Consider the following 25,195-nt stretch of genomic DNA (forward strand, 5'->3'; position numbering starts at 1 on the left):
TCACGATGTGAGAGCTGTATAATATTGTGGAACTTTGTATATATTGAAAAAAATTTCCAGTGGAATTTTACTCGCGATGACTCAAGAGCGTGAAAAAAAAAAAAAAAAATAAAAAAAATAAAAGAAACTACCTATTGAAAAATAGGAGGAAAAAAGTTAAATATGCTTCCAATCGGATTTGAACCGATGATCTCCACATTACTAGTGTGGCGCCTTACCAACTTGGCCATAGAAGCTATATTTGTTGTTCCTTCCCTACATTGTAGGGGCCTATGTCGCACCAAAATTTTACTAAGCAAAGCATCACCAAGCAATGCTGAAAAGAGGATCGATAACACGATAATTCGCAGAATGTAGAGAATACAATGCATCCATACACTGCTCTGATGCAGTGGCAAAGATACAAAAATAGCATCCTGAGCACCCCGTTGATATCCTTTCCAAAGTAGCAGAAGTTATCGCTAGGGGAGCTGTTGTTTTTTCTTGTCATTCTAGGCTGGATTTCCAGCGGAATATCGCGGAGAACAACTCGCGATATTGTACTATCCCTTGGAACAGGTCAAGGCAAAGGTGCTAAGGAAACTAGGCTTATTCACTGGAGCGTATAGCCGCCACATACTATTTCATTTGGTACAGCACCTTTAGAGAAAGAACAGTCTGTATCCATCAATTAGTAGTATCAAGGGCTTGCCTTGCCAATATGTATTATGTGAGACTTGCGGAACTTAATAGAAAAATAATTGTTAAAGCATTAAGTAACTGTGCGACTTCTCTTTCGTGGATTCTTAAAGCCCTTGACGAAAGTCTTTAGATTACTCTATATATCCAATATACCTTTCATTTTATGAAGAATTCTGTCTCAAAACACCCAACAGCGACCTTCAAGTGTCACTGAGTCTCATATTATTTCACTCTGCCCTCTTATATATTGTTAATGAAGTCGGGACAGCTCACTGACTGAACGGCGAATAGTGGCTCCCGGGAAGCTGAGTGTTGTAAACTCGCCGCCTCTGTTGAGTAAATCGTAAGCTGTTAAGGCCGCATCACGAGTAATAAGTTGCCAGTTTGGCCTGCTATCGCTGTACTCTATGGTAAAAAGATAGTTTCTAGTAGAAGACGAGTCATATTCGTAGACAAGCACTGCTGGATACTCTTCTCTATCAAGACGTAAAGCGTATTTGTAATTTCTAAGTTCGCCAATCCAGATTTCAGATGCAACACTCATTGTCCTTGCTATGCAATGCTGACATTCCATGCATTCGGTTTCTCCCTTTCTTCACCATAACTTTTTTTTTATTGTTGGCCTGCATTTCCAATTGTCTTACACAGCAATTACGAATCGCGGGTAATGGCACCAAGCTGCCTATCTTTCCTTCACTGCTGTCACGTTTGGTACATAGAATGTCCTGTAATAACGTCGTATTTTCTACTAGTTCGGATTCGCGTTGCGTGATCCTGTGCCCCTTCAAAAGATAGGCCGCAAGCTTTTTACAAGACTTTGTGCACGTCAATTCAGAGGCCGAATATTCTATTCATTACTACGATTCAAGTTTGGTCTTGAAGTCCTCTTCACTATGGAGCTAGGTTGTTAACAAGAGGTTTCCGCTGATTCTCTGCTGGGACAAGAAAAATAGTAGAAGCGGCAGTAGCCAAAAACAATAAGAACCTAGCAAGCAGGGAAGCCCATCTACGCGGCATTTCCGCACCCCCTTGTATACCTTAAGCGTTTACGTACCTAATAGCCTACGCATAAATATATGTATGACACTGAATCAATAGAAAGCCAGGGCTCTTTTCTTTTCTCACTTCGTTATTGTATTCCCTTTTCACTATGGGTAAAATCGTCCTAAAGTGGGGCGCTCACGATATCGCCGCAGCAACAGCCGTTTTTTTTGTTTTTTTGCGCTGCTTCTCGAAGAATAAATGGCACACTGAAAAATTTTGATTCATCGATATAAAGAGCACTGTTCTCTTCGATGGCATCCGACCAATAAAGTTATTTTCAGTACAACCGAATTAGTGATAGCTGGTAGAAGAAGAAGATGAGATTTTCGCACTTCTTGAAGTACAACGCTGTCCCAGAATGGCAGAACCATTATATGGATTACAGCGATCTGAAAAATCTCATTTATACGTTACAGACAGATGAGCTTCAGGTTGGCGATAACGAAGAGGGAATTGGCGCAGGAAAGAGCTCTAACATTACAGACAGGTTCAAGAACAAGTTTTCCTTTAAAAATGTAAAGGAAGACACGTCTTCTGGTATGAACAAAGATGCGGGCATCGTTGAAGAAACCATCGAGTTGCGGGAATTGCCTACTGCTCAGACGGTCGCTGCCAAACCTTCACCCTTCAGAAAAATGAAGGAAAAGATATTTTATAAAAGAAGATCCTCTTCCGCATCGTCCGTCTCTTCCACGGCTAACGAGAATCCGCAATTGAACACTTATGACACGTTCGTTGGTGATTTGACGGCTGAAAAACTGAAAGTAGATGATTTTTATAAGAGGACAGAAACGAAGTTCTACGAAAAATTTGATGCTTTGGTGAAAGACTTGAAGAAAATCGGGGTGATAGAATACGATATCGACGATGATACTCTTTTCAACGAACCGATTGCTAGCACAAATGACGAAGTTCCTCCACTGGACTTGGATGATGACGAGGACGACGACGAATTCTACGATGATCAATCTAATATTGAAGATAATACCGCTTTGTTGCATCATTCGCAATATAATATCAAGTCTCAGAAAAAATCACTGTTGAAGAAGTCGATCGTGAACCTATATATCGACCTTTGCCAATTGAAATCGTTCATCGAATTGAACCGCATTGGGTTTGCCAAAATCACGAAGAAATCAGACAAGGTTCTTCATTTGAATACGAGAGCCGAATTGATCGAATCGGAACAGTTTTTCAAGGACACATATGCATTCCAGGCAGAAACAATCGAAACATTAAATTTCAAGATTTCTCAACTGGTGACTTTCTATGCGCGCATCACTGACCAGCCTCATAACATCTCGCATAGCAAACAAGAGTTGAAATCCTATCTGCATGATCACATTGTCTGGGAAAGAAGTAACACTTGGAAAGACATGTTAGGGCTGCTATCGCAAGCAGACGAGTTAACGCCAAAGGAAACAGAATATAATGCAAACAAATTGGTAGGCAAGCTAGATCTGGAATATTACAGATGGCCACTACCCAGGCGGATAAACTTAAAATTCACTAGCATAAACAACGTTGCGATACCGAAGTTATTTTTCACTAAGAAAGCATACAAGATTTACTTTATTATCTTAGTCACAGGGCTTCTTTTGGGAATTAAGACCTTCAACGACGCTGCTCAGCACCGCTGCATGGCCCTTGTCGAGTGTGTCGCGTTTCTGTGGGCTAGCGAGGCCATCCCATTACACATTACAGCATTTCTTGTGCCTCTACTTGTGGTTCTTTTCAAAGTCCTGAAGACGTCCGACGGCGCCATAATGGGTGCTGCAAGTGCTTCATCAGAAATTTTGGCCGCCATGTGGTCTTCTACGATTATGATTCTGCTGGCAGGTTTTACTTTGGGTGAAGTTCTTGCACAATATAACATCGCCAAAGTTCTTGCCTCGTGGTTGTTGGCGTTTGCCGGTTGTAAACCTAGAAACGTCCTCTTAATGGCAATGTGTGTGGTGTTTTTCCTATCAATGTGGATATCCAACGTCGCAGCACCTGTTCTGACATATTCGTTGTTATCGCCCCTATTGGATGTCATGGATGCGGATAGTCCATTCGCCCAGGCATTGGTGCTAGGTGTAGCATTGGCTGCTAATATTGGTGGTATGTCTTCACCAATTTCCTCCCCTCAAAACATCATTTCCATGTCGTACTTGAAACCGTATGGTATTGGCTGGGGACAATTCTTTGCTGTTGCATTGCCATCCGGTATCTTGGCCATGCTTTTGGTTTGGATTTTATTGTTCACTACTTTCAAAATGAATAAGACGAAATTGGAAAAATTTAAGCCTATTAAGACAAGATTTACCATAAAGCAGTATTATATCATTGCTGTCACTGTAGCCACTATCTTGTTGTGGTGTGTGGAAAGTCAGATTGAAGGTGCCTTTGGGTCATCAGGTCAAATTGCCATTATCCCCATCGTTCTGTTTTTTGGTACTGGATTACTATCAACACAAGATTTAAATGCCTTCCCATGGTCAATTGTTATTCTAGCAATGGGAGGTATCGCCTTAGGGAAGGCCGTTTCATCGTCCGGTTTGCTGTCAACTATTGCAAAAGCATTACAAAAGAAAATTGAGAATGATGGGGTTTTTGCCATTTTATGTATTTTCGGTATCCTGATGTTGGTTGTGGGTACTTTTGTCTCTCATACAGTGTCTGCGATTATCATCATTCCCTTAGTCCAAGAGGTTGGTGATAAGCTTGACAATCCCAAAGCTGCCCCTATCCTTGTTTTTGGCTGTGCATTATTGTCATCCTGTGGTATGGGATTAGCATCATCCGGGTTCCCTAATGTCACTGCCATTTCTAAAGTAGATAGAAAGGGGGATCGCTATTTAAGTGTAATGACGTTTTTGACGAGGGGTGTTCCAGCTTCTATTTTGGCTTTCCTATGTGTCATTACTCTAGGTTATGGTATCATGGCATCCGTCGTCAAGGGTAATGCTACCTCCGCGTAAAAGCAATGTTTACGAAGGAATGTAACAACAGGTATATAATTTATATGTATTTGATTGATTCAGCACATCTGCTGTGCAGTTTTACATTTGAAAAAAGGTAATCCCTCTGTTGTAATTAGTTAGTTTTCATTATTCTTATAAGCTAAGAGATTGAAAATTTTTCCATCTTCCTTGAAATTTTAGTCGGTTCGTGGAAAAATAATATTACGTATGGAAGAAGTGCAAGAAATTGAAAATTTGGACTACTAAAGAATAAAGGGAGGAAAAACCTGCAGAACGTTGTTGATTCAATTGAAGGTTTCTTCATTCGAAAATGGGTTCTTCAGATGTTTCAAGTCGTGAAAGTTCTTTGGTTTATAATGAAGATCCCGAATTTCCCGATGGCACAACACCATGTGATCGGTTAGGAGTGGACTTGATGAATGTTCTTGATGGCAAGGATGAAATAAAACAAGGACCAGCTCCAGTATCAGATCGTGAAATAGAGGGTACAGAATCTGATACTTCCGCAGTGTCTTCATTTGCTAGCGCTAATGAATTGATAGCTGAGCCAAACGCTGGAAGCGAGACCAATCTGGAGGCTAATGTCCAAGAGGGAAGACGTGCCTTAGAGAAACAAAGAGAGATGGTTGCTAGATTGATAGAAGAAAACAAAGAAGCACAAAAAGAGGGTGATAAAGTCTGTATTGTCCCCAAGGTTTGGTATGATAAATTTTTTGACCCCGATGTTACCGATCCTGAAGATATAGGCCCTATTAATACACGCATGATTTGCAGGGACTTTGAAAATTTCGTGCTTGAGGATTACAACAGATGCCCGTACCTATCTATTGCTGAGCCTGTTTTCAATTTTCTGTCAGAAACTTACGGCATGACAAGTGGCTCCTACCCAGTGGTGACTAATTTGGTTATAAATCAAAGCACAGGAGAATTAGAGACAGAGTACAATAAATGGTTTTTCAGGCTACACTATCTGACGGAAAAACAAGACGTGAGGAAGAGAAGGCATAGCCAGGACGATGCAGTAATGTATCTCTCGATGTCTGCGTTGGATTTAGTACGTGACTTGGTTGAAAAGAGTATGAATTTATTCTTTGAAAAGGCTGATCATTTAGACGTGAATGCAGTGGATTTTAAAATTTGGTTCGTGTCAGAGGGATCTGATATTGTCACAGATAGCAACGTTAGTAGTGTTTTGAATACTGCATATGAAATAACTCCACTTCAATTCCTTGAGCTACCGATAAAAAAATTGTTAACACCAGGCATGTTCGAAAATCGTTTGGACAAGATAACTTCAAATCCAAGCGATCTAGTTATAGAAACTAAACCTATAGAAGGCAATTCCCACTGGCCCTCAAACTACTTTGCTTATAACAAACTTGAGCCAGCTTCAGGAATTACTGGTTTGGTCAATTTGGGGAATACATGTTACATGAATTCTGCGTTGCAATGCCTTGTGCATATCCCGCAGTTGCGTGATTATTTCCTTTATGATGGTTATGAAGGCGAAATAAACGAAGAAAATCCTCTTGGATACCACGGTTACGTGGCTAGGGCATTTAGTGATTTGGTTCAAAAGTTGTTCCAAAACAGACTGAGCGTAATACAAAGAAATTCTGCTTTTCCCCCTTCAATGTTCAAATCCACTGTTGGACACTTCAATTCGATGTTTTCGGGTTATATGCAACAGGATTCTCAAGAATTTTTAGCCTTCCTGTTAGACAGTTTGCATGAAGATTTGAATAGGATAATGAAGAAGGAATACATAGAGAAACCGTCATTATCTCCTGGTGATGACGTGAATGATTGGAATGTGGTCAAGAAATTGGCAGATGATACCTGGAAGATGCATTTAAAAAGAAATTGTTCGGTTATAACGGATTTATTTGTCGGGATGTACAAATCAACGCTATACTGTCCTGAATGTCAAAATGTTTCTATAACGTTTGATCCGTATAATGATGTTACACTGCCGCTTCCAGTCGATACAGTGTGGGGTAAAACTGTAAAGATTTTTCCCATGAACTCTCCACCACTTCTTCTTGAAGTTGAGCTAAGCAAATCGTCCACTTATATTGACTTGAAGAATTGTGTTGGTAAAATGTCGGGCCTAGATCCAAATACACTATTTGGCTGTGAGATTTTCAGTAATCAAGTCTATGTTAACTATGAGTCGACAGAATCCAATGCTCAATTTCTAACCTTGCAAGAATTGATCAAACCTGCTGACGATGTTATTTTTTATGAATTACCGGTAACCGATAAAAATGAAGTAATTGTTCCTGTATTGAATACTAGAATTGAAAAAGGCTACAGGAATGCGATGTTATTTGGAGTTCCTTTCTTTATTACGTTAACAGAAAATGAACTGGATAACCCAGGTGCAATAAGAATGAAATTACAAAAAAGGTTTGTCCATTTGAGTGGTGGATATATCCCATTTTCTGAGCCTGTGGGGGATCGGGTCGATTTTGCAGAAAATTTTCCATTATTAGTAGAAAAGTATCCAAATATTAAACTTGACCAATATAAAGATATATTGCAGTATACGTCCAATAAGGCAACTGATAAGGATAAATCCTATTTTTCCATCAAGGTTCTGCCTGTAGAAAAAGAACAGCAATCCGTTGGTAGCAACCGAACACTGCCAAACTTCTGGACCCCCTTCTCCCAGTTAAACTTTGATAAAGCTACAGATATAGATGATAAATTGGAAGGTGTAGTAAGAGATATCTACAACTATTCATCCTTAGTGGATCCTGACGAAGGAATCCCTATGCAAGTGGACGACGAGGGGGAGATTGAGCTTAGTGAAGCAGAGAGTCCTTCTAAACCCTTCAAATTGGAAGATGAGGAAGAAAACAAAGAAGTGGCAACAAATAATGAGAATGTAAATAATACTACTGACCGAGATGAAGATATGGAACTAACAGATGACATTGAGGAAGATGCGAGCACAGAGCCAGAATCAATGGATAAACCAGAAGTTTCGAATAAAACCAAGGATAGTTTGACTACCACTCTACCTGCGATTCTTTCTAGGAATGATATTATTGTTTGTGAGTGGGGCGAAGTAGCTTCAAATGAGGCTTTCTCCGACGATAAAATATATAACTGGGAGAATCCAGCTACTTTGCCTAATAGCGAGTTGGAAGTCGCGAAGTTAGAAAGATCTAATGCTAAGGAAAGGACCATAACCCTAGACGATTGTCTCCAATTATTCTCTAAACCAGAAATACTAGGACTAACCGATTCATGGTACTGTCCCACATGTAAGGAACACCGTCAGGCTACTAAACAAATACAACTTTGGAATACGCCAGATATTCTGCTAATACACCTGAAAAGATTCGAAAGTCAAAGGTCCTTTAGCGATAAAATTGACGCCACTGTCAATTTTCCTATTACAGACTTGGACTTATCCGAGTACGTTGTTTATAAAGATGATCCTAGAGGTTCAATCTATGATCTATATGCAGTAGACAACCACTATGGTGGTTTAGGTGGTGGACACTATACCGCATATGTAAAGAATTTTGCGGACAATAAGTGGTACTATTTTGATGATTCGCGAGTAACTGAAACTGCGCCAGAAAATAGTATAGCCGGATCAGCGTATTTACTATTTTACATTCGTCGTCCCAAAGATGGCAATGTACTAGGTAGTTCTAAACTGCAGGAAATAATCAAAAAGTCGCGCCAGGGATACGATGAGCGTATCAAGAAGATATATGATGAACAGATGAAGTTGTATGAAGTTAATAAGACGGATGAGGAGGAAGATATTTCTGATGATATGATAGAATGTAACCAAGATGAGCAAGCCCCTGAATATAGCAATCGTAGTTTGGAGGTTGGGCATATTGAAACCCAGGACTGCGACAATGGTGATGACAATGATGATGGTGAGAGGACAAATTCAGGTAGGAGAAAGTTGAGATTGTTGAAAAAAGTCTACAAACATAATTCAGGCTTGGGTTCATCGAGTACGTCTGACATATCTGAGGGAGGCCCAGAAAATGAGGTCACTGATTTAAATTATAAAAATGATGTGACACTCGAATCACCGGAATGATGGCATGAGTGTATATGATAGATAAAATTAATAAATTTTCACATGTATAATACTTTTTAATTCTTTTCTCTACTATTTATTGCTGAGGCTGTTGAATTTTATGTTTTCGTCCCCGACATCAACATTTGTAAAAAAAAAAAGAAACCGAAAAAGAATACTGGCTTTCGAATACAAAAAATTACATAAACGAAGCAAAGTTAATATTTCGAATAAAACAGTCTATATATAAGTCAAATACAAGATAGAAAAAAACAAAAAAAACAAAAACAAAAGGGTTGTTTAGTTGTTTTTGTTGATCCTCTTCTTACCACTAGCACTACCACGTTTGTAAACCTCAATATAGAAAGAGATGAACAAAAACAAGTAGGATGTAAGAATGGCTGCACCAGCAGCGATAGCTGTCATCGAACCTAAACAATCCTCGCAGTGTGGAAGACAAGAGTTTTTGAAATAGGCAGCAACGATCTTCCGATAAAGCACGTAATAAACGACAATGAGATCAAGCATGAATTGTACAATTTGCAGTCTTGTCACCCAGGCTTTCCACCAAACACGAATTCCGCTAGCAGAAAGGAAATAATACCAATACATAAGGACATGAACAGCCAAGTTCAGGGTGACAGGGACCCATGTAACTGCTGTGTAACCAACCAATTGATTGTAGCACAGCAAAGCTGTAGCACCGTGGTGGTATGTATGTAGGAAAGTCAACCTCCTGTGTTTCAACACCATCAAAACAGTGTCTGCGAACTCTACAAACTTTGTCATATAGTTGAAATAGTATAATGTCTCCATAGGCTGCGTCCAGGATTTAACATTACAAACCGCAAAATACAACCCATGGCGATACACTATGGGAAACATTTGCTCCATCATCAACACCAACCATAAAAAGGAAACAGATGTCAACATCAAGTTGTGAACTTGAGAAATAAATGTCAACTTGAGAGGTTTACATGACTTTACCAAGGACCTCCCGCCAAATATAATCACATAATACATAGCAATGAAAAGAAGTACTGGACGAGGTTCACTCAGAGGCTGCTTCCCAACGGCAAACTCAAAATCCTTTGGTTGGAAGCGACCTGCAGTGGCCCACCCAACCGCACGGTTAAAATGCTCCCACAAATAAATATTAAAAAAAGGCCTATCTATTGTTGGACGGAATCCAGAAGCTTTCTCGAGGCAAAATTTTTTCCAATCACTTTCCATACTTGCTTGTAAATTTAGCTCTTAAGCTCCTTAAGACTGTTCGGATGTCCTGCCTGGAAATTCATATCAGTTAGTCTTATATACTTGTAACCTCTTTTCTGGCTTCCTTTCTTTCCCTTATGTCCTTCGGTTTAATAATCCGTATGGCCGACGCGGGTAAGTCAAGACCCTGAGTTATCTCATTATCCCCGTCACATCACGTAAGTGCAAGGGAATAAATGCAGCAGAAATGCCTGCGTTTTCAACAAAATATGTCTGGCTTGCGTTTTGTTGTGGTTTCAAACTAGTTGCTAGCAGGCATTCCTTTGTTTTCCCTGGATTACCCAAAGAAGAAAAACGACGCGAGGCCTCACGCGTCGGAGTTTCCAGATCAGGAAATTACCTACTTGGGAAATTGAGTTGGCTGGCAGAAAAGATATAACGCCATCTTGAAAAATAATACCAGTTAGCCTATTTTTCATTTATATAGAAGAGATACGTCTTCTGGGAGAATATTTTTCAAACATTCAGAACACTGCGCTGCACTATTTTCATCAATAGTACCATATATGTTCATGTCAGCTATTCCCATAACTCCAACTAAGCGTATCAGAAGAAATCTATTTGACGATGCCCCAGCAACGCCTCCACGGCCTTTGAAAAGAAAGAAATTGCAGTTCACAGATGTGACGCCAGAATCGTCTCCAGAAAAATTGCAGTTTGGCCCACAGTCTATTTTTCTGAGGACGAAAGCTCTTTTACAGAAGTCATCTGAGTTAGTCACCTTGAATAGCAACGATGGAGCTTTGCCAGCAAGGACCGTAGAGTACGAGCAGGTTATGGATTTTTTGGCGAAAGCCATTTCTGAACACAGGTCCGATTCGCTATACATCACGGGCCCACCTGGCACTGGTAAGACTGCCCAGCTTGATATGATTATAAGACAGAAGTTCCAATCACTCCCACTCTCGTTGTCAGTGGCATGCTCGAAGGAGACACCGAGACATGCGAATCCAAACTTGCAGAACTTGTCCTGGTTCGAACTACCTGACGGCAGGCTAGAATCGGTGGCGGTGACCACTATTAATTGTATATCATTAGGAGAACCGTCTTCCGTTTTCCAGAGGATTTTCGATTCCTTCCAAGATCTGAATGGTCCAACTTTGCAAGTGAAAAACATGCAGCATTTACAGAAGTTCTTAGAGCCTTATCATAATAGGACTACGTTTGTGGTTGTGCTGGACGAGATGGACAGACTATTGCATTCTAACACAAATGAGACAGAATCGGTCAGGACTATTCTTGAATTGTTCCTTTTGGCGAAATTGCCTACCGTGAGTTTTGTGCTAATTGGTATGGCTAATAGTCTAGATATGAAAGATAGATTTCTTTCCAGGTTAAATTTGCATAGAGGATTACTACCGCAAACTATTGTATTTCAGCCATACACCGCTGAGCAAATGTATGAAATCGTCATACAAAAAATGAGCTGCCTACCGACTATCATCTTCCAACCCATGGCCATCAAATTCGCAGCAAAGAAGTGTGCTGGTAATACGGGTGACCTCAGGAAACTTTTCGATGTCTTAAGAGGAAGCATTGAGATTTATGAATTAGAAAACCGGTTCCTGCTTTCACCAACAAAAAAATCAGTGAATTCTGCGCAAGTTCCTTTGACACCAATGACTTCACCGGTGAAAAAATCGTGCCCCCAACCACAAGGTAAAATAGGCTTGAACTATATAGCCAAAGTCTTCTCGAAATTCGTAAATAATAACTCTACGAGAACAAGAATAACTAAACTGAACATCCAACAAAAATTAATCCTTTGTACCGTAATCCAATCACTGAAGCTGAATCCCGATGCTACAATCGACGAATCGTTTGATCATTATATCAAAGCGATAACCAAAACGGACACTTTAGCACCATTGCAGAGAAATGAATTTTTGGAAATTTGTACAATTTTAGAAACTTGTGGGCTGGTTTCAATCAAAAAGACAAAATGTAAAGGAAAGACCAAAAGATTTGTTGATAAGATTGATGTCGATCTCGACATGCGGGAATTTTACGATGAGATGTCCAAAATATCAATTTTGAAACCTTTCCTTCGCTAGTCGGCTAGGAGATGGTAGTCACGTTTCTATTTTTTTATGTTTTTCACAGTTCCACTTGCATTCCTCATTTTTTAACATTCTTCTTTATAGAAAAGCATATCACTATATAAATACTCTATTATAGTTGTAACAGCATAGCATATCGTAGATCCCTATTTTTTTTACTGAAAAACGGTTTGAATCATTTGTTTGAAATGTGACAATTGACACCTGCGTTGCGTACAAAAGAAATTGAAAGAAAGGCATATATCAAAGTACAACTTTTACGAACATTTGACTGTAATTAGCTAGCCCCATGCAGAATGAATGATCATTAATTGGGGAAAAAGGTGCAACTTTTATTTTAAATACAATTTTTTGGCAGCTTACCACGGATCCACATTACTAAATGGCAACAATGGCGCTTGCCGGAAAAGTGAAAAAAAATCCAAACAAATAAAATTATTAGCACGGTGCGACATATGCTTTGTATTACATGAAGAAACTCGAAGAAAAAGGGGAAAACGATGTTTCAACGGCTGTCAGCATCCATTAAGCACAATGCACACATCATTTTTCTATGCATAAGCTGGTATTTTATTTCCTCGTTGGCATCTCAGGTAACGAAGCAAGTGCTAACGGTTTGCCCATTACCACTGTTTTTGGGTGAGTTTCAATTCATTTACACTGCTATGCTAGCGTGGTTTACGTGTTATATCGCATATAATTCCCCAGGATTTTATCGCATATTTCCTAATGGTACATTTCCAGAATATTATACTGACGACAGAGAAATTAACCGTATGACGAGAAAAACATCAAAATTAAGCTCCCTCATTATACCACCCTCTAAACCAATCCTGCAAACGGTTCTACCTTTAGGCCTTTTCCAATTTGTGGGAAAGTATTTTGGACATACAGCTACCTCTTTGGTACCTGTTTCCACCGTTGCCAGTATAAAAACATTATCCCCCATGTTTATCCTTTTACTCCAAAAGCTTTTAAAGATATCTACTTTGAAAGTTACCTTAACTCTTATCTTTAGTTTATTCACTTTAGTTCTTGGGGTTTGGATTATAGTTCAAGAAGACAACCGTTCACCGGCCTCTTCTAATGATCTGAGAGAATTCTCTAAGTATGGTATAATATGCGCTATGATATCAATGTTCATTTTTGTCTTGCAAAATATATACGGCAAGACCGTATTCACGTACAGATCTCAAACAGATGTTTTTCAGAGTGATTCAGGATTCTCCCGACAAGAATCGCCTTTACCTATATATGAAAAGTTGGATGAAAGACTTGTTGCGAAAAAGAAACCTAAATCATATGACAAATTAACTCTAATGATTTATATCTCCCTCGTTGGATTTTGCTTATCATTTGGCTGGTTTATTACCTTGGAATTTCCTATACTATTTAAATATTTTTTTCAAATTGACAGCTCCCCTACAGTAATAAAAGCATTTCCAGTATCTTTATTTTTATTGAATGGGTCCTTCCACTTCATCCAGGCAATGATAACATTCCATTTATTAGGAGAGGTCTCAACTTTAACATATTCAATAGCGAACCTGATGAAAAGGTTTGCCATCATTGCGGTGAGTTGGGTTTTTATTGGAAGAAGAATTACTTGGCTACAAGTTTTCGGTTTGGTCCTGAATACATTAGGGTTATTCCTTTATGAAAGATGCACATCGCAATCGAAAATCAAAGCGAAGCTGCGTCCCGAGTAATTTTAACATGATAGAATATACAATACAAATAGATTTTATTCCCTTTAGAAAGCGCGGGTGTTTTTGAACTTATTTATTTGTACCATACACGAAATTTACATATAGTAACAAAATTTATATTAACTCATAACAGTCACTAGCACTACTTAGAAGCAACGGCAGCATATTTTTCCCTTTGTTTTCTTTTTGCCTCCTCTCTGATAGCTCGTGCTGTTTCTGGGTCTAACTTTTCCACTATGATTGGGAAAACGACAAGGGCAATTAAGGTAATAACACCCGCCAGTTTCCAACGTGAGTTCAAGATATTACCAACAATACCTGTAGAAAAGATGCTGACATTTCTGGCTTGTAAATAAGACCTTATTGGGGCTTTGTGTAAAAGCTCCACTGTAATATAAGGGTCCACCTTCATAGGTTGTAACTTTTCTGGATACGTTATATCCTTTGATGGGAAATACTCTCTTCCAAAAAAATTTTTGAAGGCACTTAATTGTAAACTGCCGTTTTCTAGGTTCTTGAATTCAATAAGGATCCTGTTTGGTTTCAAATTGAAGTCCATAGATGCTGGGTACATCACATAGTATGTGGTTTCATTAACACCGTCGTTTAGTGGAAGATTTGCGAATTCAAAATTGCCTTCATCATCTTGAAACATGGTCGTAGATGTATAAGGGTATTCTGTCGAAAAATTGCCGATCTGGTAAAGTTTGAAGCTTGTTCTAGTTGAAACAAAGCCGGTGATGTTGCTTGCTGCCAAATCTAACCTACCCTTAATAGTTCCTGTTTTGGCCGTAGCACTAACAACATAAATAAATGCGCTGAGCAAAACAACAATCTGAGAAAACATTGTTGCACTGCTCTCTTAATTGTTAATCGAGTTTACCTTCATATTGTTTAATGACTTGATAAATTCGTTGATCTTAATTTCATACATAATTTCATCCTAAAATCCTCGATCATTTTTCGAGACTGTTTCTCAATTTGTTTTCATGTGTGGTGTAAACGCAACATTTTAAATCCTTTCACCACACTATAACTTATATGAAGAAAATCCTGTTTTTTTTTTGGGGGCACTCACGTAGAAAATGAAACGGAATAGAAATATGGTTGCAACAATTCTGTCCTCTCCGTATATAAGAAGCAATGTTTCTTCAGCACGCATCAGGATCACAGCAGTCCAGCAATTACAAAACAACTGTAATCAAAAACTCATCGATAACAATTAAGAATGGCTAACGGTACGTGAAAGGGGTGATATCCTGTTTAAAACCATTTAGTTATTCTTTTTCTCAGATGCGGACTGTAATTGGGCGACGTATGATGTTATCATTGGAATTCTCATTTTTACAACTTTGAAGCCTTCCTAGCTATCTAGTAATAGCGTTAAGAGGCGCCGATAATGTTTGTAATACTTGAAGTTCTGTGGTACAGAGTATTAATTTTTTTGAGATGTAATATTTCAATCACATTGTATTCTAGAAAGTGCGTTTTGTCTTTAGTGCTGTATGGTCTGTAACAAAGAATGTTCATCTTAAAAGGATTGTAACTAAATGGTTGTTAGACAGTGACTCATTCGTTTATTTTATAATAATCGGAAAACTAGAAACTTCGTTTACTAACAACTATACCTCTTATCATGTATAGACCTTGTTCAAGCTCGCGATAACTCCCAAGTCTTTGGTGTTGCCAGAATCTACGCCTCCTTTAACGATACCTTTGTCCACGTTACCGACTTATCTGGTAAGGAAACTATCGCCAGAGTTACTGGTGGTATGAAGGTCAAGGCCGACAGAGACGAATCATCTCCATATGCTGCTATGTTGGCCGCACAAGATGTTGCAGCCAAGTGTAAGGAAGTTGGCATTACCGCTGTCCATGTTAAAATCAGAGCTACTGGTGGTACCAGAACCAAGACCCCAGGCCCAGGTGGTCAAGCCGCTTTGAGAGCCTTGGCTAGATCTGGTTTGAGAATCGGTCGTATCGAAGACGTTACTCCAGTTCCATCTGACTCCACCAGAAAGAAGGGTGGTAGAAGGGGTAGAAGATTATGATTTTCTTTTCGCTGCTCTATCAACGCATGTAATCATATCTTTGCTTTCTCACATAAATATAGTTTGTTTAATTAATAAGGCCAATATAAACATTTGCATTTTGGAACTCCTGCATTTACCAATATAGCAGACAAAATCTGCGTGTCAGTAATCTTTTTGAACAGTTTTAAAAGTACAAATATATTAGTATTTAACAGGAAAACTAAAAAAAATGTATAATAATACGTGAGTAAAATTATGAGGCTATGGTGAGTTTATTATATTATATAAAGCTACTGAAGAAGTTGTTGTAACAAATAGCTTAGTAAACGAAACCCAAAATCTTACCAGAAACGTGCTTTCTTCTGGCTTCTTCATGGTCCATGATACCAGCAGAGGTGGTCAAGATGACGTAACCGAATTGTCTGGCTGGCAACAAGTTGGCAGTCCATTTTTCAATGTCACCAATCTTAACGTTAAATCTTGGAGAAATAACACCACACTTGTTCAATCTACCGTTCAATTGAACAACAATCTTACCAGATCTGTGGTCATCGATGTATTCAAATTCACCAATGTAACCGTGTTTTTGCATAACTTGCAAAAACTTGATAATGACCTTGGAGGATGGTCTGATTAAAACTTGACGCTTACCGGTCTTTTCAGCGTTGTTAATGGCATTCAAAGCATCAGCTAAAACGGAAGATCTGGTCATCTTGGATATGTATGTTGGTCTTGTTTTAAAAGATATATTGATTTCAAAAGTTAATAAAAAAATATTGCAAATTAAGAATTTAAGATAGTCAATTAAGATTATTTAGATTGAAATTGGCTAACTGCAAACAGATATTCAAGAATTATTTCACATCTTCCAGTGAATAAACATGCCGCTGGCAAACGCGCGTCCTCAATGATTTATTTTTTAAACAGTGGTGTGGGGATGTAAATAAGAATTATACGCTTCTAGATATGGTATGTATGGGTGGACAGTACCAATTTGTTTGCTTTTTTTTCATTTTTTTTTGTGAGATTTTCAAAAGATTCGGCGTGTTTTAGGCTCAATCAACTTTCAACTGTTTCGGTTCAAACTACTACCACCAGGGGGGCGATCCTTAGGCAGACCTTACGGCACCGAGGCGATCCTTACTGTTCCAAGCCCAATGACTCCCTTCCGTTCCCGCTCGCTCACGGGCTCCCTAACGCAATTTCGACTTTCGTCTTTTGAGAGGGAGAATTATTCTTCGCTTTGCTAGATACTTTAAAACTTGTATTTAATATACTTCCTACATTTTTTGGTACATTCGTATTATACTAAGAATTTGAAAAACATAAGCAAACAAACACAGATAGATCAACATGGCTGTATGTTAAAAGGATATTATAAACCGTAGTTAGATGCTGAAGTAATCGAGAGCAAATCATAATTCACACCCATCTAAATGGCCTTACCACCTAGAATTTGGATCTGAAATACGTGCAATGCGTAACAGAATGAGGAGAAGGAGTAGAAGTGCCATTTCTTTCCACTGCCAACTCTACTAGGAAAGTTTTTTGTCTAAAACAAAAGTTTAAAATGGCGTATCCATTGCTATTCCAGAAAATTAAAATATGACCAAAAAAGCGTATTCTGGAGACCTTTTGGTGGTTCAGTGTCGTTTATACAGATGGGTTAGTTACTACCCTCGATCCGTGAATACATCTCATTGTTAAACTCAAACACCGTTACTAACATTTTACAATTGTACACTCTGCGTGCACTTGATACATCCTTTTTAATTAGGCTCAAAAGTCTTTCAGAATCAAGCAAAAAATGGCTAAGGCTAAGAAGCAAAACAGACCATTGCCACAATGGATCAGATTGAGAACCAACAACACTATCCGTTACAATGCTAAGAGAAGAAACTGGAGAAGAACCAAGATGAACATTTAAGTGAAGAACATATTCATGCTTCAAGCTTTTTGTTATCTGTCTTTCATCCCTTCCTTATTCTGAATATATATGTAATAATACGTCGTATTTGATATATATGTATATATATAATATAATTTAACGGTTGTTATCTGCTACATCTGTAAAAATAAAAAAAAATGCTTGAAGCGTTCCCTAGTTATAATAAAAATTCACATAGGGTCTAGCTTGATATTACATAGGGCCACAATTACACTCTTAATCGTATTGGCATTATTTATACAATGCGGGTCGTAAGCACGTGTTGAAAAAAAGTATGTGAATGAAACGAGATTTTTTATTTCATTTATCATATAAAGAATTTTGGCTTGGGCCCAAAGTCATCCTCCTGGATAATGGCACCTGCATTACGTGTCATTTCTACATACAAACATTCTTCAGTTTGTAAGATTTGATTTGCCGTAGGCCTCCTCTCATAATTGGGTTCTATCATCCATCGTACTATTCTTTCAAGTGATTCTCCATCAATGAGAAATTTCGGTACCCATGGAGGAATTTTAGAACTTTTATGCAAAGCGAGACGATTTTTGGTAGCGGCAGTATTAGTATTATTATTAACAATAGCATTGCTATTGTTGTTATTGGAATCGTTGTTATTACCAGTATTGTGAGCATTGGAGGTGGCAGGGTTGCCATTATTGCTGCTAATGTTTTCTCTTTCAAAATCAAATAAATCATTAGTATCTACTTTCGTAGTATCTGAAAATAGTGATTCAGAATGAATATCCGTGGAACTTAATCTTCCTGCATCTGATAAATCACCCGATCTTAACTTATGCCAGGCGTTACCATTGTCAGGTAACACAACATTTGCTGCAATTTCAACAATCATCAGACCCAGAGAAAAAATATCTGCCTTGTAATCATACGTACAATCTGAAATGATTTCTGGTGCAATATATTCTCTATCACCCTCATTTTCAAAACTTTTGTCCTCTAAAGGTAGATGAGTAGCCATTCCGAAGTCACCAAGTTTTAGGTTACCTTCAAAGGTGATCATGACGTTCGCAGGTTTTAAATCGAGATGTACAATGTGACAAGAGTCGTGGATGAACCTTAAGGCAAGGCTTAACTCTACTATAATTTTCCAAATCCTCCAATCTTCCAATCTCTTTTTCTTTGCGATAACTTGCTCTTGTAAAAATCCATCCAAATTACCATTTTCGCACAATTCTGTCATAATATAGTAAGAATTTTGAAACTTCCACGAACTGATGTAATCAATGATGTATTCCTTACCTTCTTGGTCCATTGTAATTTGGTTGGTTATCTCGTTTAGGATTTTAATTTCCAGTAAGATGCGTTTTAAAGAATTATATTTGTTTGGTTTAATGGCTTTAATGGCGTATTTTTTATTCGTTTGAGCAAACGTAACCTGGTACACCGTTGAAAATTGTCCTTTACCGATAGAATGCACATTTGTAAATTTTTCGAAAAGATGAGAATCTGGGTTTGCGGATAGTTTATTCGAAGAGATTAGACGCCTTTTGGAATTCAAAGGCGAAGAATCTGTGGAAGATATGGAATGTGTCTCTGCACTTGATGTGTTTGTCAACATGGCAGAAGAGAGCGACAATGGCTTAGTCTCTCTATGCGTCTGGGATGTTGCCCCGATAATAGATTTTCGTCTTGTTGGAGTGGAAATCTCTTCGTCAGTATCATTGTCATAGCGGCCGCGAAATTGATAAGGTTGAGGATTCTTCTTGGTTGAATGATGACTTGATATTATGATTGGAGGCGGGAAATTTTCATCCGTACCGTACAGGTCATCTTTGAATTGTTGTAAACTGTTTGTTAGCTCCCTATTTTTCAAAATAACCGAGTTCCTTGCTCTTTTGATTTTTTTGAACTTGTTAGAATGCAGTGTCTGTGGAGAACTATTTGTAACCAAACTGGTGGTGGGAGACAGAATGTTTGTCTGGTTATTGTGACGATTATGTGTATGGTATTTTGCCTCGCTCAATGGAGACGAGTCTATGGCGGGTACATGGATGGAAGGTAGAGCTTTCGAAGAGGGAGAATCTGAAAATAAAAGGTCTTCCTGTAAGTTATTATCGTCAACAAAGTTTAAAGGCGAAACACTTAAAGAAGATGATGTATTCTTCGAATTCGAAAGGTGGACATGGTTATGGTCTCTTCCTTCCACCATGGGCGATTTTTTCACTGGTGTTTCTGGTATTCTCAATTTCGCAGGATATAATGAAGAGTCCCTAGACATTTTAGATATGAGGCCAGAAGACGTGAAGGCAGACTGATTAGGCTTAGCGACGCTATATGAAGAGGAAGACGATGTGTTTTCATTGTGACCATGACTTGTTGGGAACCATCGCTGATTCCATTGTCTGAGAGAAATGGGACTGTTTGTCTTTTCCACGGATCTTTTTGCAATGGGGGTAGTAACACTATCATTTTCACGGAACGGAGACCACCTGTTAATACGAGAATCCACACTTTCCTCCTCTTTGCCTTCTTCTTCCTCTTCTTCTTCCTCCTCAATTTTCCCCAGAAATTTCGAGTTAACCTCCGACAAAGCGGTATTACTTAACGATAGGTTCAAAGTCCCTGTACTTCTTGTCAGTTTGTTATTCGAATACGGATAGAATTTCAGTTTATTGGTCGGGGTGCTCCCCCCTATAGCAACATCGTCACTCTCGTCCTCGTCAGCCTGTTTACCAAACATCTTCTTCCCCATGAATTGGAGGTTCTCTGTGTCCAGCATTTCGAAGTCCTCTTCATCCTCGTCCAAAGAACTCATTTATTCTCGTGTGCGCCTGTGTTTGTTTACTTTTCCCCAGCACTACACAATCAAAAGTAGGAAGACCTGTTTAGTATTGACTTTTTTTTACTGAGCTGACTGCACAAGATGATGAGCAGAATGGTCAACACACGCATACACACAAAAGAGAGCCTTTTAGACAACCCTTGCTTAATACACAGGGGCACGTCAATGCCCAACTGTATGTTGATTTCTTATCCAGCATTCTTTCACTTCTCTGTTTTTTTTTCGCGTCGCGTCGCAAATTCTGGAGGTTGAAAGAAAACTGAAAAATTATTTTTTCGCGTCCACCATCACCCGGAGGAAAAAAAGAAATATACCCATCACGTGACCAAAAGAATGTTTGAAAGGCTTACCAGTACCAGGACCGTCAGCAAATTACGAGTAGGCCCTTATCTCTCACAATTTGGTGTCTGTGAAATGAGCATATATTTAAAAGGACTGTCTTCCTTCCTTAGAGGACGATGGTGTTTGCAAGACCGCTAGAAATCCATAGTTTGAGGCATGGAAAACGAAGCATTCCAACAGAAGGAAGACAGTACTCTGTCTAGCAACTGTACTTATTTGAGCGCGAAGAGCTCAAATTTCCTTAGGACATCCCAGCGGTTGCTAAGTCGGAATAAATGACAGATGCATGTTTCGGTGCAGAGGCCTGAGAGATAAGTGCCTTTCTTTTTCTATCTTTTTCCCCGTTGTCGCAGATTTTTTTTTCGTTTTCACATCGGCGGGGATGAAAAGCCTAACAGTAAAAGGATCAACACGGCTTTAAAGTTTTATATAAACGCAGATGTGAAAAAGCATGTTCGGGAGTGTGTGATATTCTATTTTTGACTTTTTCCAAGCTTAATCAAACGATATACTAATATAGTTTAGATCAACATGCTTATTAGGCTAAAAAAGAGAAAAATTCTGCAAGTCGTCTTGATTGCGGTGGTGCTAATTCTATTCTTTTGTTCTGTGCATAAAGATGCTTCCTCTAGTTGGTTATACGGCAGCAAGCTCAGATTGCCGAGTCTGACAAGGTCCAATCTTAAAAACGATTTTTACACCACACTAGTACAAGCCATCATGGAAAACAAGCCATTGGGTTCGCCTCCGGACTTGAATAAGCTGCATGAGGCGGAAGGATGTACCTTTGCGAATAACGTTGCTGCCCATGACTCTGGACGTGATAGTGACTTAAGTTACGAGAGCTTAAGTAAATGTTATAATTTGAATAGGACGGTCCAAGAAAGTCTAGGAGAAATGCACAGTAGGTTTACGGATATCTTATCAGGGAAACTGAATTTTTCCATCCCACAAAGAGAAGCACTTTTCGCCGGGTCTGAAGGGATCGTCACAATTGGAGGTGGAAAGTATTCTGTGCTCGCATACACGATGATCAAAAAGTTAAGGGAAACGGGGACTACACTGCCTATTGAAGTCATCATCCCTCCCCAGGATGAAGGCGAGGATGACTTTTGTAAAAACTGGTTACCAAAGTTCAATGGTAAGTGCATTTATTTCTCAGATATCGTTCCTTCGAAGCCGTTGAAAGATCTAAAACTCACCCACTTCCAGCTAAAAGTCTTTGGGTTGATAATCTCCAGTTTCAAGCGTATAATCTTCTTGGACGCGGATAACTATGCGGTGAAAAACCTTGACCTTGCTTTTAATACAACATCCTTCCAAGATACTGGGCTGATTCTGTGGCCCGACTATTGGAGACGTGTCACCCCTCCCGCTTTTTACAATATTATTGGCTCTACCGTTGACACTGGCAAAAGAGTCCGTTTTGTAAGTGACGACGTTTCCCCCGTGTCACGTTATGATCCGTTTATTAGTAACTCAAAAGATTACACTCCAAAGGAGATGCAAGATCATTTTCTGAGACATGTTCCCCTGCATGATCTGGATGGCACAATGCCAGATTTGAGCTCTGAATCGGGCCAGATGGTGATTGATAAGATTCGCCACTTCCACACTCTATTACTGGCATTATACTATAACGTTTATGGGCCTACTTGGTACTATAAGATGATTTCTCAAGGTACTGCTGGTGAAGGTGACAAAGACACTTTTGTCGCTGCCGCCCATGCCTTGAATACACCATACTACCAAGTAAGAACTAAATTTGAATTTGATGGCTTTTTCTATAAAAAAGGCGATTACAAGGGTCTCGCCCTGCTCCAACATGATTTTGAACAAGATTACAAGCAATACCAAAAGGCCCAGCAAAAAGTTAAAGCCAATATTAAGGAATTTTCCAAACTAGATCCAGACTATACTTTGGACAATGGTTTCTTAAAAACTCTGATGCTTAATGATGATGGCTCTGATTTGGATATTATGTTTATTCATGCCAGTTTTTACAAGGCAGATCCATGGATTCTGTATCATGAGAACAGGTTTATTGGTTCAAATGGCGAACAAGTACGTGGCTTCAGGAAGCCCCATCGTTATGGAATGGATTTTGAATTATTTCTGTTTAACGATATGAAGGAGTCCTTCTGTACCACTCCAAAGAGCCAAATTATTAAATTCAAGTATTTCGAAGATAAAGTTAATACACCAGATTGGGATGCGATGTGCCAGTATTTGACCAATCATATTGATTATTTGGAGGCCACACATAAGGAAGCTATGCAAAACAAAAACTAATGAAGTGATTAACTAATATTAATATGATAAAAACTCGCCATCCGACCTTGTATAGTAGAATGTAGCATATATGCGCACAGATATATATACATTTTTAGGAAAAAGAGATTAAAAAAATGAAAACAGGAAAAACTAACTGAAAATGTTTGAACAATGTGTTGAAATGAGGGCGTCTACCTTTTCTTTACCATTCTCTGTCCAAGAACCTAGAAAGTAAAGTCCAGCCGAACCATGATGTGTTTTCCAACGACGAAGATGCTGCGCTTGGTGAGCGGTTTGACGATTCTCCTGTATTGTCATCTGCAAACCGTGAAGGCGATGATGATTCTATATCGACGTCCGAAAATCTATCGAATTCGAAAGGTAACGAGTAGTAGTTGAAAATGAAGTCACGCTGCGGGAAAAAAGATGGTATATCGTCGTATATTCTTTCATGACGACATGTTAATAATTGCCGGCGGGTTTTCTCGCGATAGCAGGTCCTCAGTATTGGATACAAGTCTCTTGATAACCGCTGCACGGCAATTCGCTGGGCACTCGTGAGTTTCTTTAACTTCGCAGAGGTATAAAGTTCCCTTTCCTTGAGGGAGGAAACGGGGAATCCATGATTGGTACTATCACTTAATTGGGGGGCATTCTGACGCAGCCCGTTAAATAAGTGGCTACCCAAACACCACTCATCGATTCTGTCAGAGTTAGTAGACGATTGGATGTTACGAAGAGCGGGGACTGGTTGTTCTGACGGTGGAGAGTTTTTACTACTGTCGCTAGATATCGACAGTATAGCAATCTCGTCAGAAGGAACTTCGAAGGCACTACTTGCAGACTCCAGCGTCTCATTGCGACTAATGGCAGTATTTGTGCATTCCGGCGATAGTTCTGGGTTATTGATGACCCGTACATCATTGAATGACTTTAATCTATGAAAATCCAGCTCAAATTCCTCTTCCGAGAGTTCCAAGACCTCAAATGGTGATTCTTCCTGGTGAACGCTGTTATTACTCCTGGGTCGAATGCGAGCCGACCTCGATCCACAATCAACCTGGTAGTTGTTCATAGACGCCATTAATTCCTGTACTACTTACTAAATCTCAGTATTTCAAGCCTGAATACAATCTTTGTCCCTAGCACCTACGCATAAGTACGCTAAAGATCTACCCTTCAAAGGATTTGTATTATCCGGGATTACGCTACAGCCGCACGTAAAGCATCCGTGTACGACGATGTTTGTTATAATGTGATAATTTTAATTGAATACTATAGTAATGAGATAATAAAATAGCGCCTGAGCGCCATCAGCATATCACTTTTCTCAGCAATATATTTGCAACCACGCTAGTGCGCATTTGGTTTCGTTCTTGATCTTCCTGCCTCTAGAGCTTTTACTTCGCCTGGTGAAAACATTTGCTACCCGGCTCTTCGATAAAGAATAACTTAAGAACATCATATGTAATACATAGTTAGTTTTACTGGTTCATGATGGAGATGAGTAGATATGTACTGTAGCTAAGTGCGTTGGAAAGCTTAGAATATTTTTTCTATGATACTACTAGGAGCACAGTACAGTGCACCAGATGGTGTGGAAAAGAGCTTTGCACCAATACGCGATGACCCTCGATACATGACCACGGAGGGAAGGACAACGGGCCCCAGTGATCATGTACTGAATGCTGGCCAAATTGATAGAGATAAACCTTCAGAGCCGGAACACACAGAGGATGGCTCACAACTGACATACTTAGGCCAGCTGCGCACGCAGCTGACGGGGCTGCAGGACGATATAAATGAGTTTTTGACTGGAAGAATGGAATTGGCAAAGAATAAAAAGAAAGCAGGCGCTGAGGAGAAGCGGATCCAGGAAGAGATTAATCAGTTATTAGATGGAGGCGATGGAGATGAGGATGCTGATTAGGCAATGATATATAGCACTAGATAATGTATATATAAACTTAGAGGAGAGCCTAATGATAGAGTGACGAATAAAATGTCGT

General features: G+C 39.2%; 13 protein-coding genes and 1 non-coding gene across 14 annotated transcripts; 7 read left to right on the forward strand and 7 right to left on the reverse strand.

Moving 5' to 3' along the window:
* Window positions 1-163: 163 nt before the first annotated feature.
* SPAR_Jtrna1T lies at window positions 164-236 on the reverse strand. The gene has a single exon. It is a non-coding gene; the product is annotated as a tRNA-Thr (tRNA).
* A 695-nt stretch (window positions 237-931) lies between these two features.
* Window positions 932-1,225, reverse strand: MBB1 (Mbb1p; the record flags this gene model as incomplete). Its single annotated transcript, XM_033911210.1, has 1 exon — window positions 932-1,225. The coding sequence occupies one exon, from the start codon at window positions 1,223-1,225 to the stop codon at window positions 932-934; it is 294 nt and encodes a 97-aa protein (XP_033767101.1).
* An 817-nt stretch (window positions 1,226-2,042) lies between these two features.
* On the forward strand, window positions 2,043-4,688 carry PHO90 (SPX domain-containing inorganic phosphate transporter; the record flags this gene model as incomplete). Its single annotated transcript, XM_033911211.1, has 1 exon — window positions 2,043-4,688. The coding sequence occupies one exon, from the start codon at window positions 2,043-2,045 to the stop codon at window positions 4,686-4,688; it is 2,646 nt and encodes an 881-aa protein (XP_033767102.1).
* Window positions 4,689-5,001: 313 nt separating this feature from the next.
* UBP12 (putative ubiquitin-specific protease UBP12) lies at window positions 5,002-8,766 on the forward strand (the record flags this gene model as incomplete). The annotated part of the gene is made up of 1 exon (XM_033911212.1): window positions 5,002-8,766. One exon carries the CDS (start codon window positions 5,002-5,004, stop codon window positions 8,764-8,766), a length of 3,765 nt encoding a protein of 1,254 aa, XP_033767103.1.
* Window positions 8,767-9,045: 279 nt separating this feature from the next.
* ELO1 (fatty acid elongase ELO1) lies at window positions 9,046-9,978 on the reverse strand (the record flags this gene model as incomplete). Its single annotated transcript, XM_033911213.1, has 1 exon — window positions 9,046-9,978. The coding sequence occupies one exon, from the start codon at window positions 9,976-9,978 to the stop codon at window positions 9,046-9,048; it is 933 nt and encodes a 310-aa protein (XP_033767104.1).
* A 554-nt stretch (window positions 9,979-10,532) lies between these two features.
* On the forward strand, window positions 10,533-12,074 carry CDC6 (AAA family ATPase CDC6; the record flags this gene model as incomplete). The annotated part of the gene is made up of 1 exon (XM_033911214.1): window positions 10,533-12,074. One exon carries the CDS (start codon window positions 10,533-10,535, stop codon window positions 12,072-12,074), a length of 1,542 nt encoding a protein of 513 aa, XP_033767105.1.
* A 506-nt stretch (window positions 12,075-12,580) lies between these two features.
* SPAR_J00260 (uncharacterized protein) lies at window positions 12,581-13,789 on the forward strand (the record flags this gene model as incomplete). The annotated part of the gene is made up of 1 exon (XM_033911215.1): window positions 12,581-13,789. One exon carries the CDS (start codon window positions 12,581-12,583, stop codon window positions 13,787-13,789), a length of 1,209 nt encoding a protein of 402 aa, XP_033767106.1.
* A 142-nt stretch (window positions 13,790-13,931) lies between these two features.
* On the reverse strand, window positions 13,932-14,636 carry SOP4 (Sop4p; the record flags this gene model as incomplete). Its single annotated transcript, XM_033911216.1, has 1 exon — window positions 13,932-14,636. The coding sequence occupies one exon, from the start codon at window positions 14,634-14,636 to the stop codon at window positions 13,932-13,934; it is 705 nt and encodes a 234-aa protein (XP_033767107.1).
* Window positions 14,637-16,141: 1,505 nt separating this feature from the next.
* RPS22A (40S ribosomal protein uS8) lies at window positions 16,142-16,534 on the reverse strand (the record flags this gene model as incomplete). Its single annotated transcript, XM_033911217.1, has 1 exon — window positions 16,142-16,534. One exon carries the CDS (start codon window positions 16,532-16,534, stop codon window positions 16,142-16,144), a length of 393 nt encoding a protein of 130 aa, XP_033767108.1.
* Window positions 16,535-17,175: 641 nt separating this feature from the next.
* On the forward strand, window positions 17,176-17,749 carry RPL39 (60S ribosomal protein eL39; the record flags this gene model as incomplete). The annotated part of the gene is made up of 2 exons (XM_033911218.1): window positions 17,176-17,181; window positions 17,600-17,749. 2 exons carry the CDS (start codon window positions 17,176-17,178, stop codon window positions 17,747-17,749), a joined length of 156 nt encoding a protein of 51 aa, XP_033767109.1.
* A 328-nt stretch (window positions 17,750-18,077) lies between these two features.
* On the reverse strand, window positions 18,078-20,543 carry SWE1 (tyrosine protein kinase SWE1; the record flags this gene model as incomplete). The annotated part of the gene is made up of 1 exon (XM_033911219.1): window positions 18,078-20,543. One exon carries the CDS (start codon window positions 20,541-20,543, stop codon window positions 18,078-18,080), a length of 2,466 nt encoding a protein of 821 aa, XP_033767110.1.
* A 900-nt stretch (window positions 20,544-21,443) lies between these two features.
* MNN5 (alpha-1,2-mannosyltransferase MNN5) lies at window positions 21,444-23,204 on the forward strand (the record flags this gene model as incomplete). The annotated part of the gene is made up of 1 exon (XM_033911220.1): window positions 21,444-23,204. The coding sequence occupies one exon, from the start codon at window positions 21,444-21,446 to the stop codon at window positions 23,202-23,204; it is 1,761 nt and encodes a 586-aa protein (XP_033767111.1).
* Window positions 23,205-23,388: 184 nt separating this feature from the next.
* Window positions 23,389-24,270, reverse strand: ATG36 (Atg36p; the record flags this gene model as incomplete). Its single annotated transcript, XM_033911221.1, has 1 exon — window positions 23,389-24,270. The coding sequence occupies one exon, from the start codon at window positions 24,268-24,270 to the stop codon at window positions 23,389-23,391; it is 882 nt and encodes a 293-aa protein (XP_033767112.1).
* A 474-nt stretch (window positions 24,271-24,744) lies between these two features.
* On the forward strand, window positions 24,745-25,116 carry GON7 (chromatin DNA-binding EKC/KEOPS complex subunit GON7; the record flags this gene model as incomplete). Its single annotated transcript, XM_033911222.1, has 1 exon — window positions 24,745-25,116. One exon carries the CDS (start codon window positions 24,745-24,747, stop codon window positions 25,114-25,116), a length of 372 nt encoding a protein of 123 aa, XP_033767113.1.
* Window positions 25,117-25,195: the final 79 nt, after the last annotated feature.

Source organism: Saccharomyces paradoxus, chromosome X (assembly GCF_002079055.1).
Source record: "Saccharomyces paradoxus chromosome X, complete sequence".
In the NCBI taxonomy this organism is placed as follows: Eukaryota; Fungi; Ascomycota; class Saccharomycetes; order Saccharomycetales; family Saccharomycetaceae; genus Saccharomyces; species Saccharomyces paradoxus.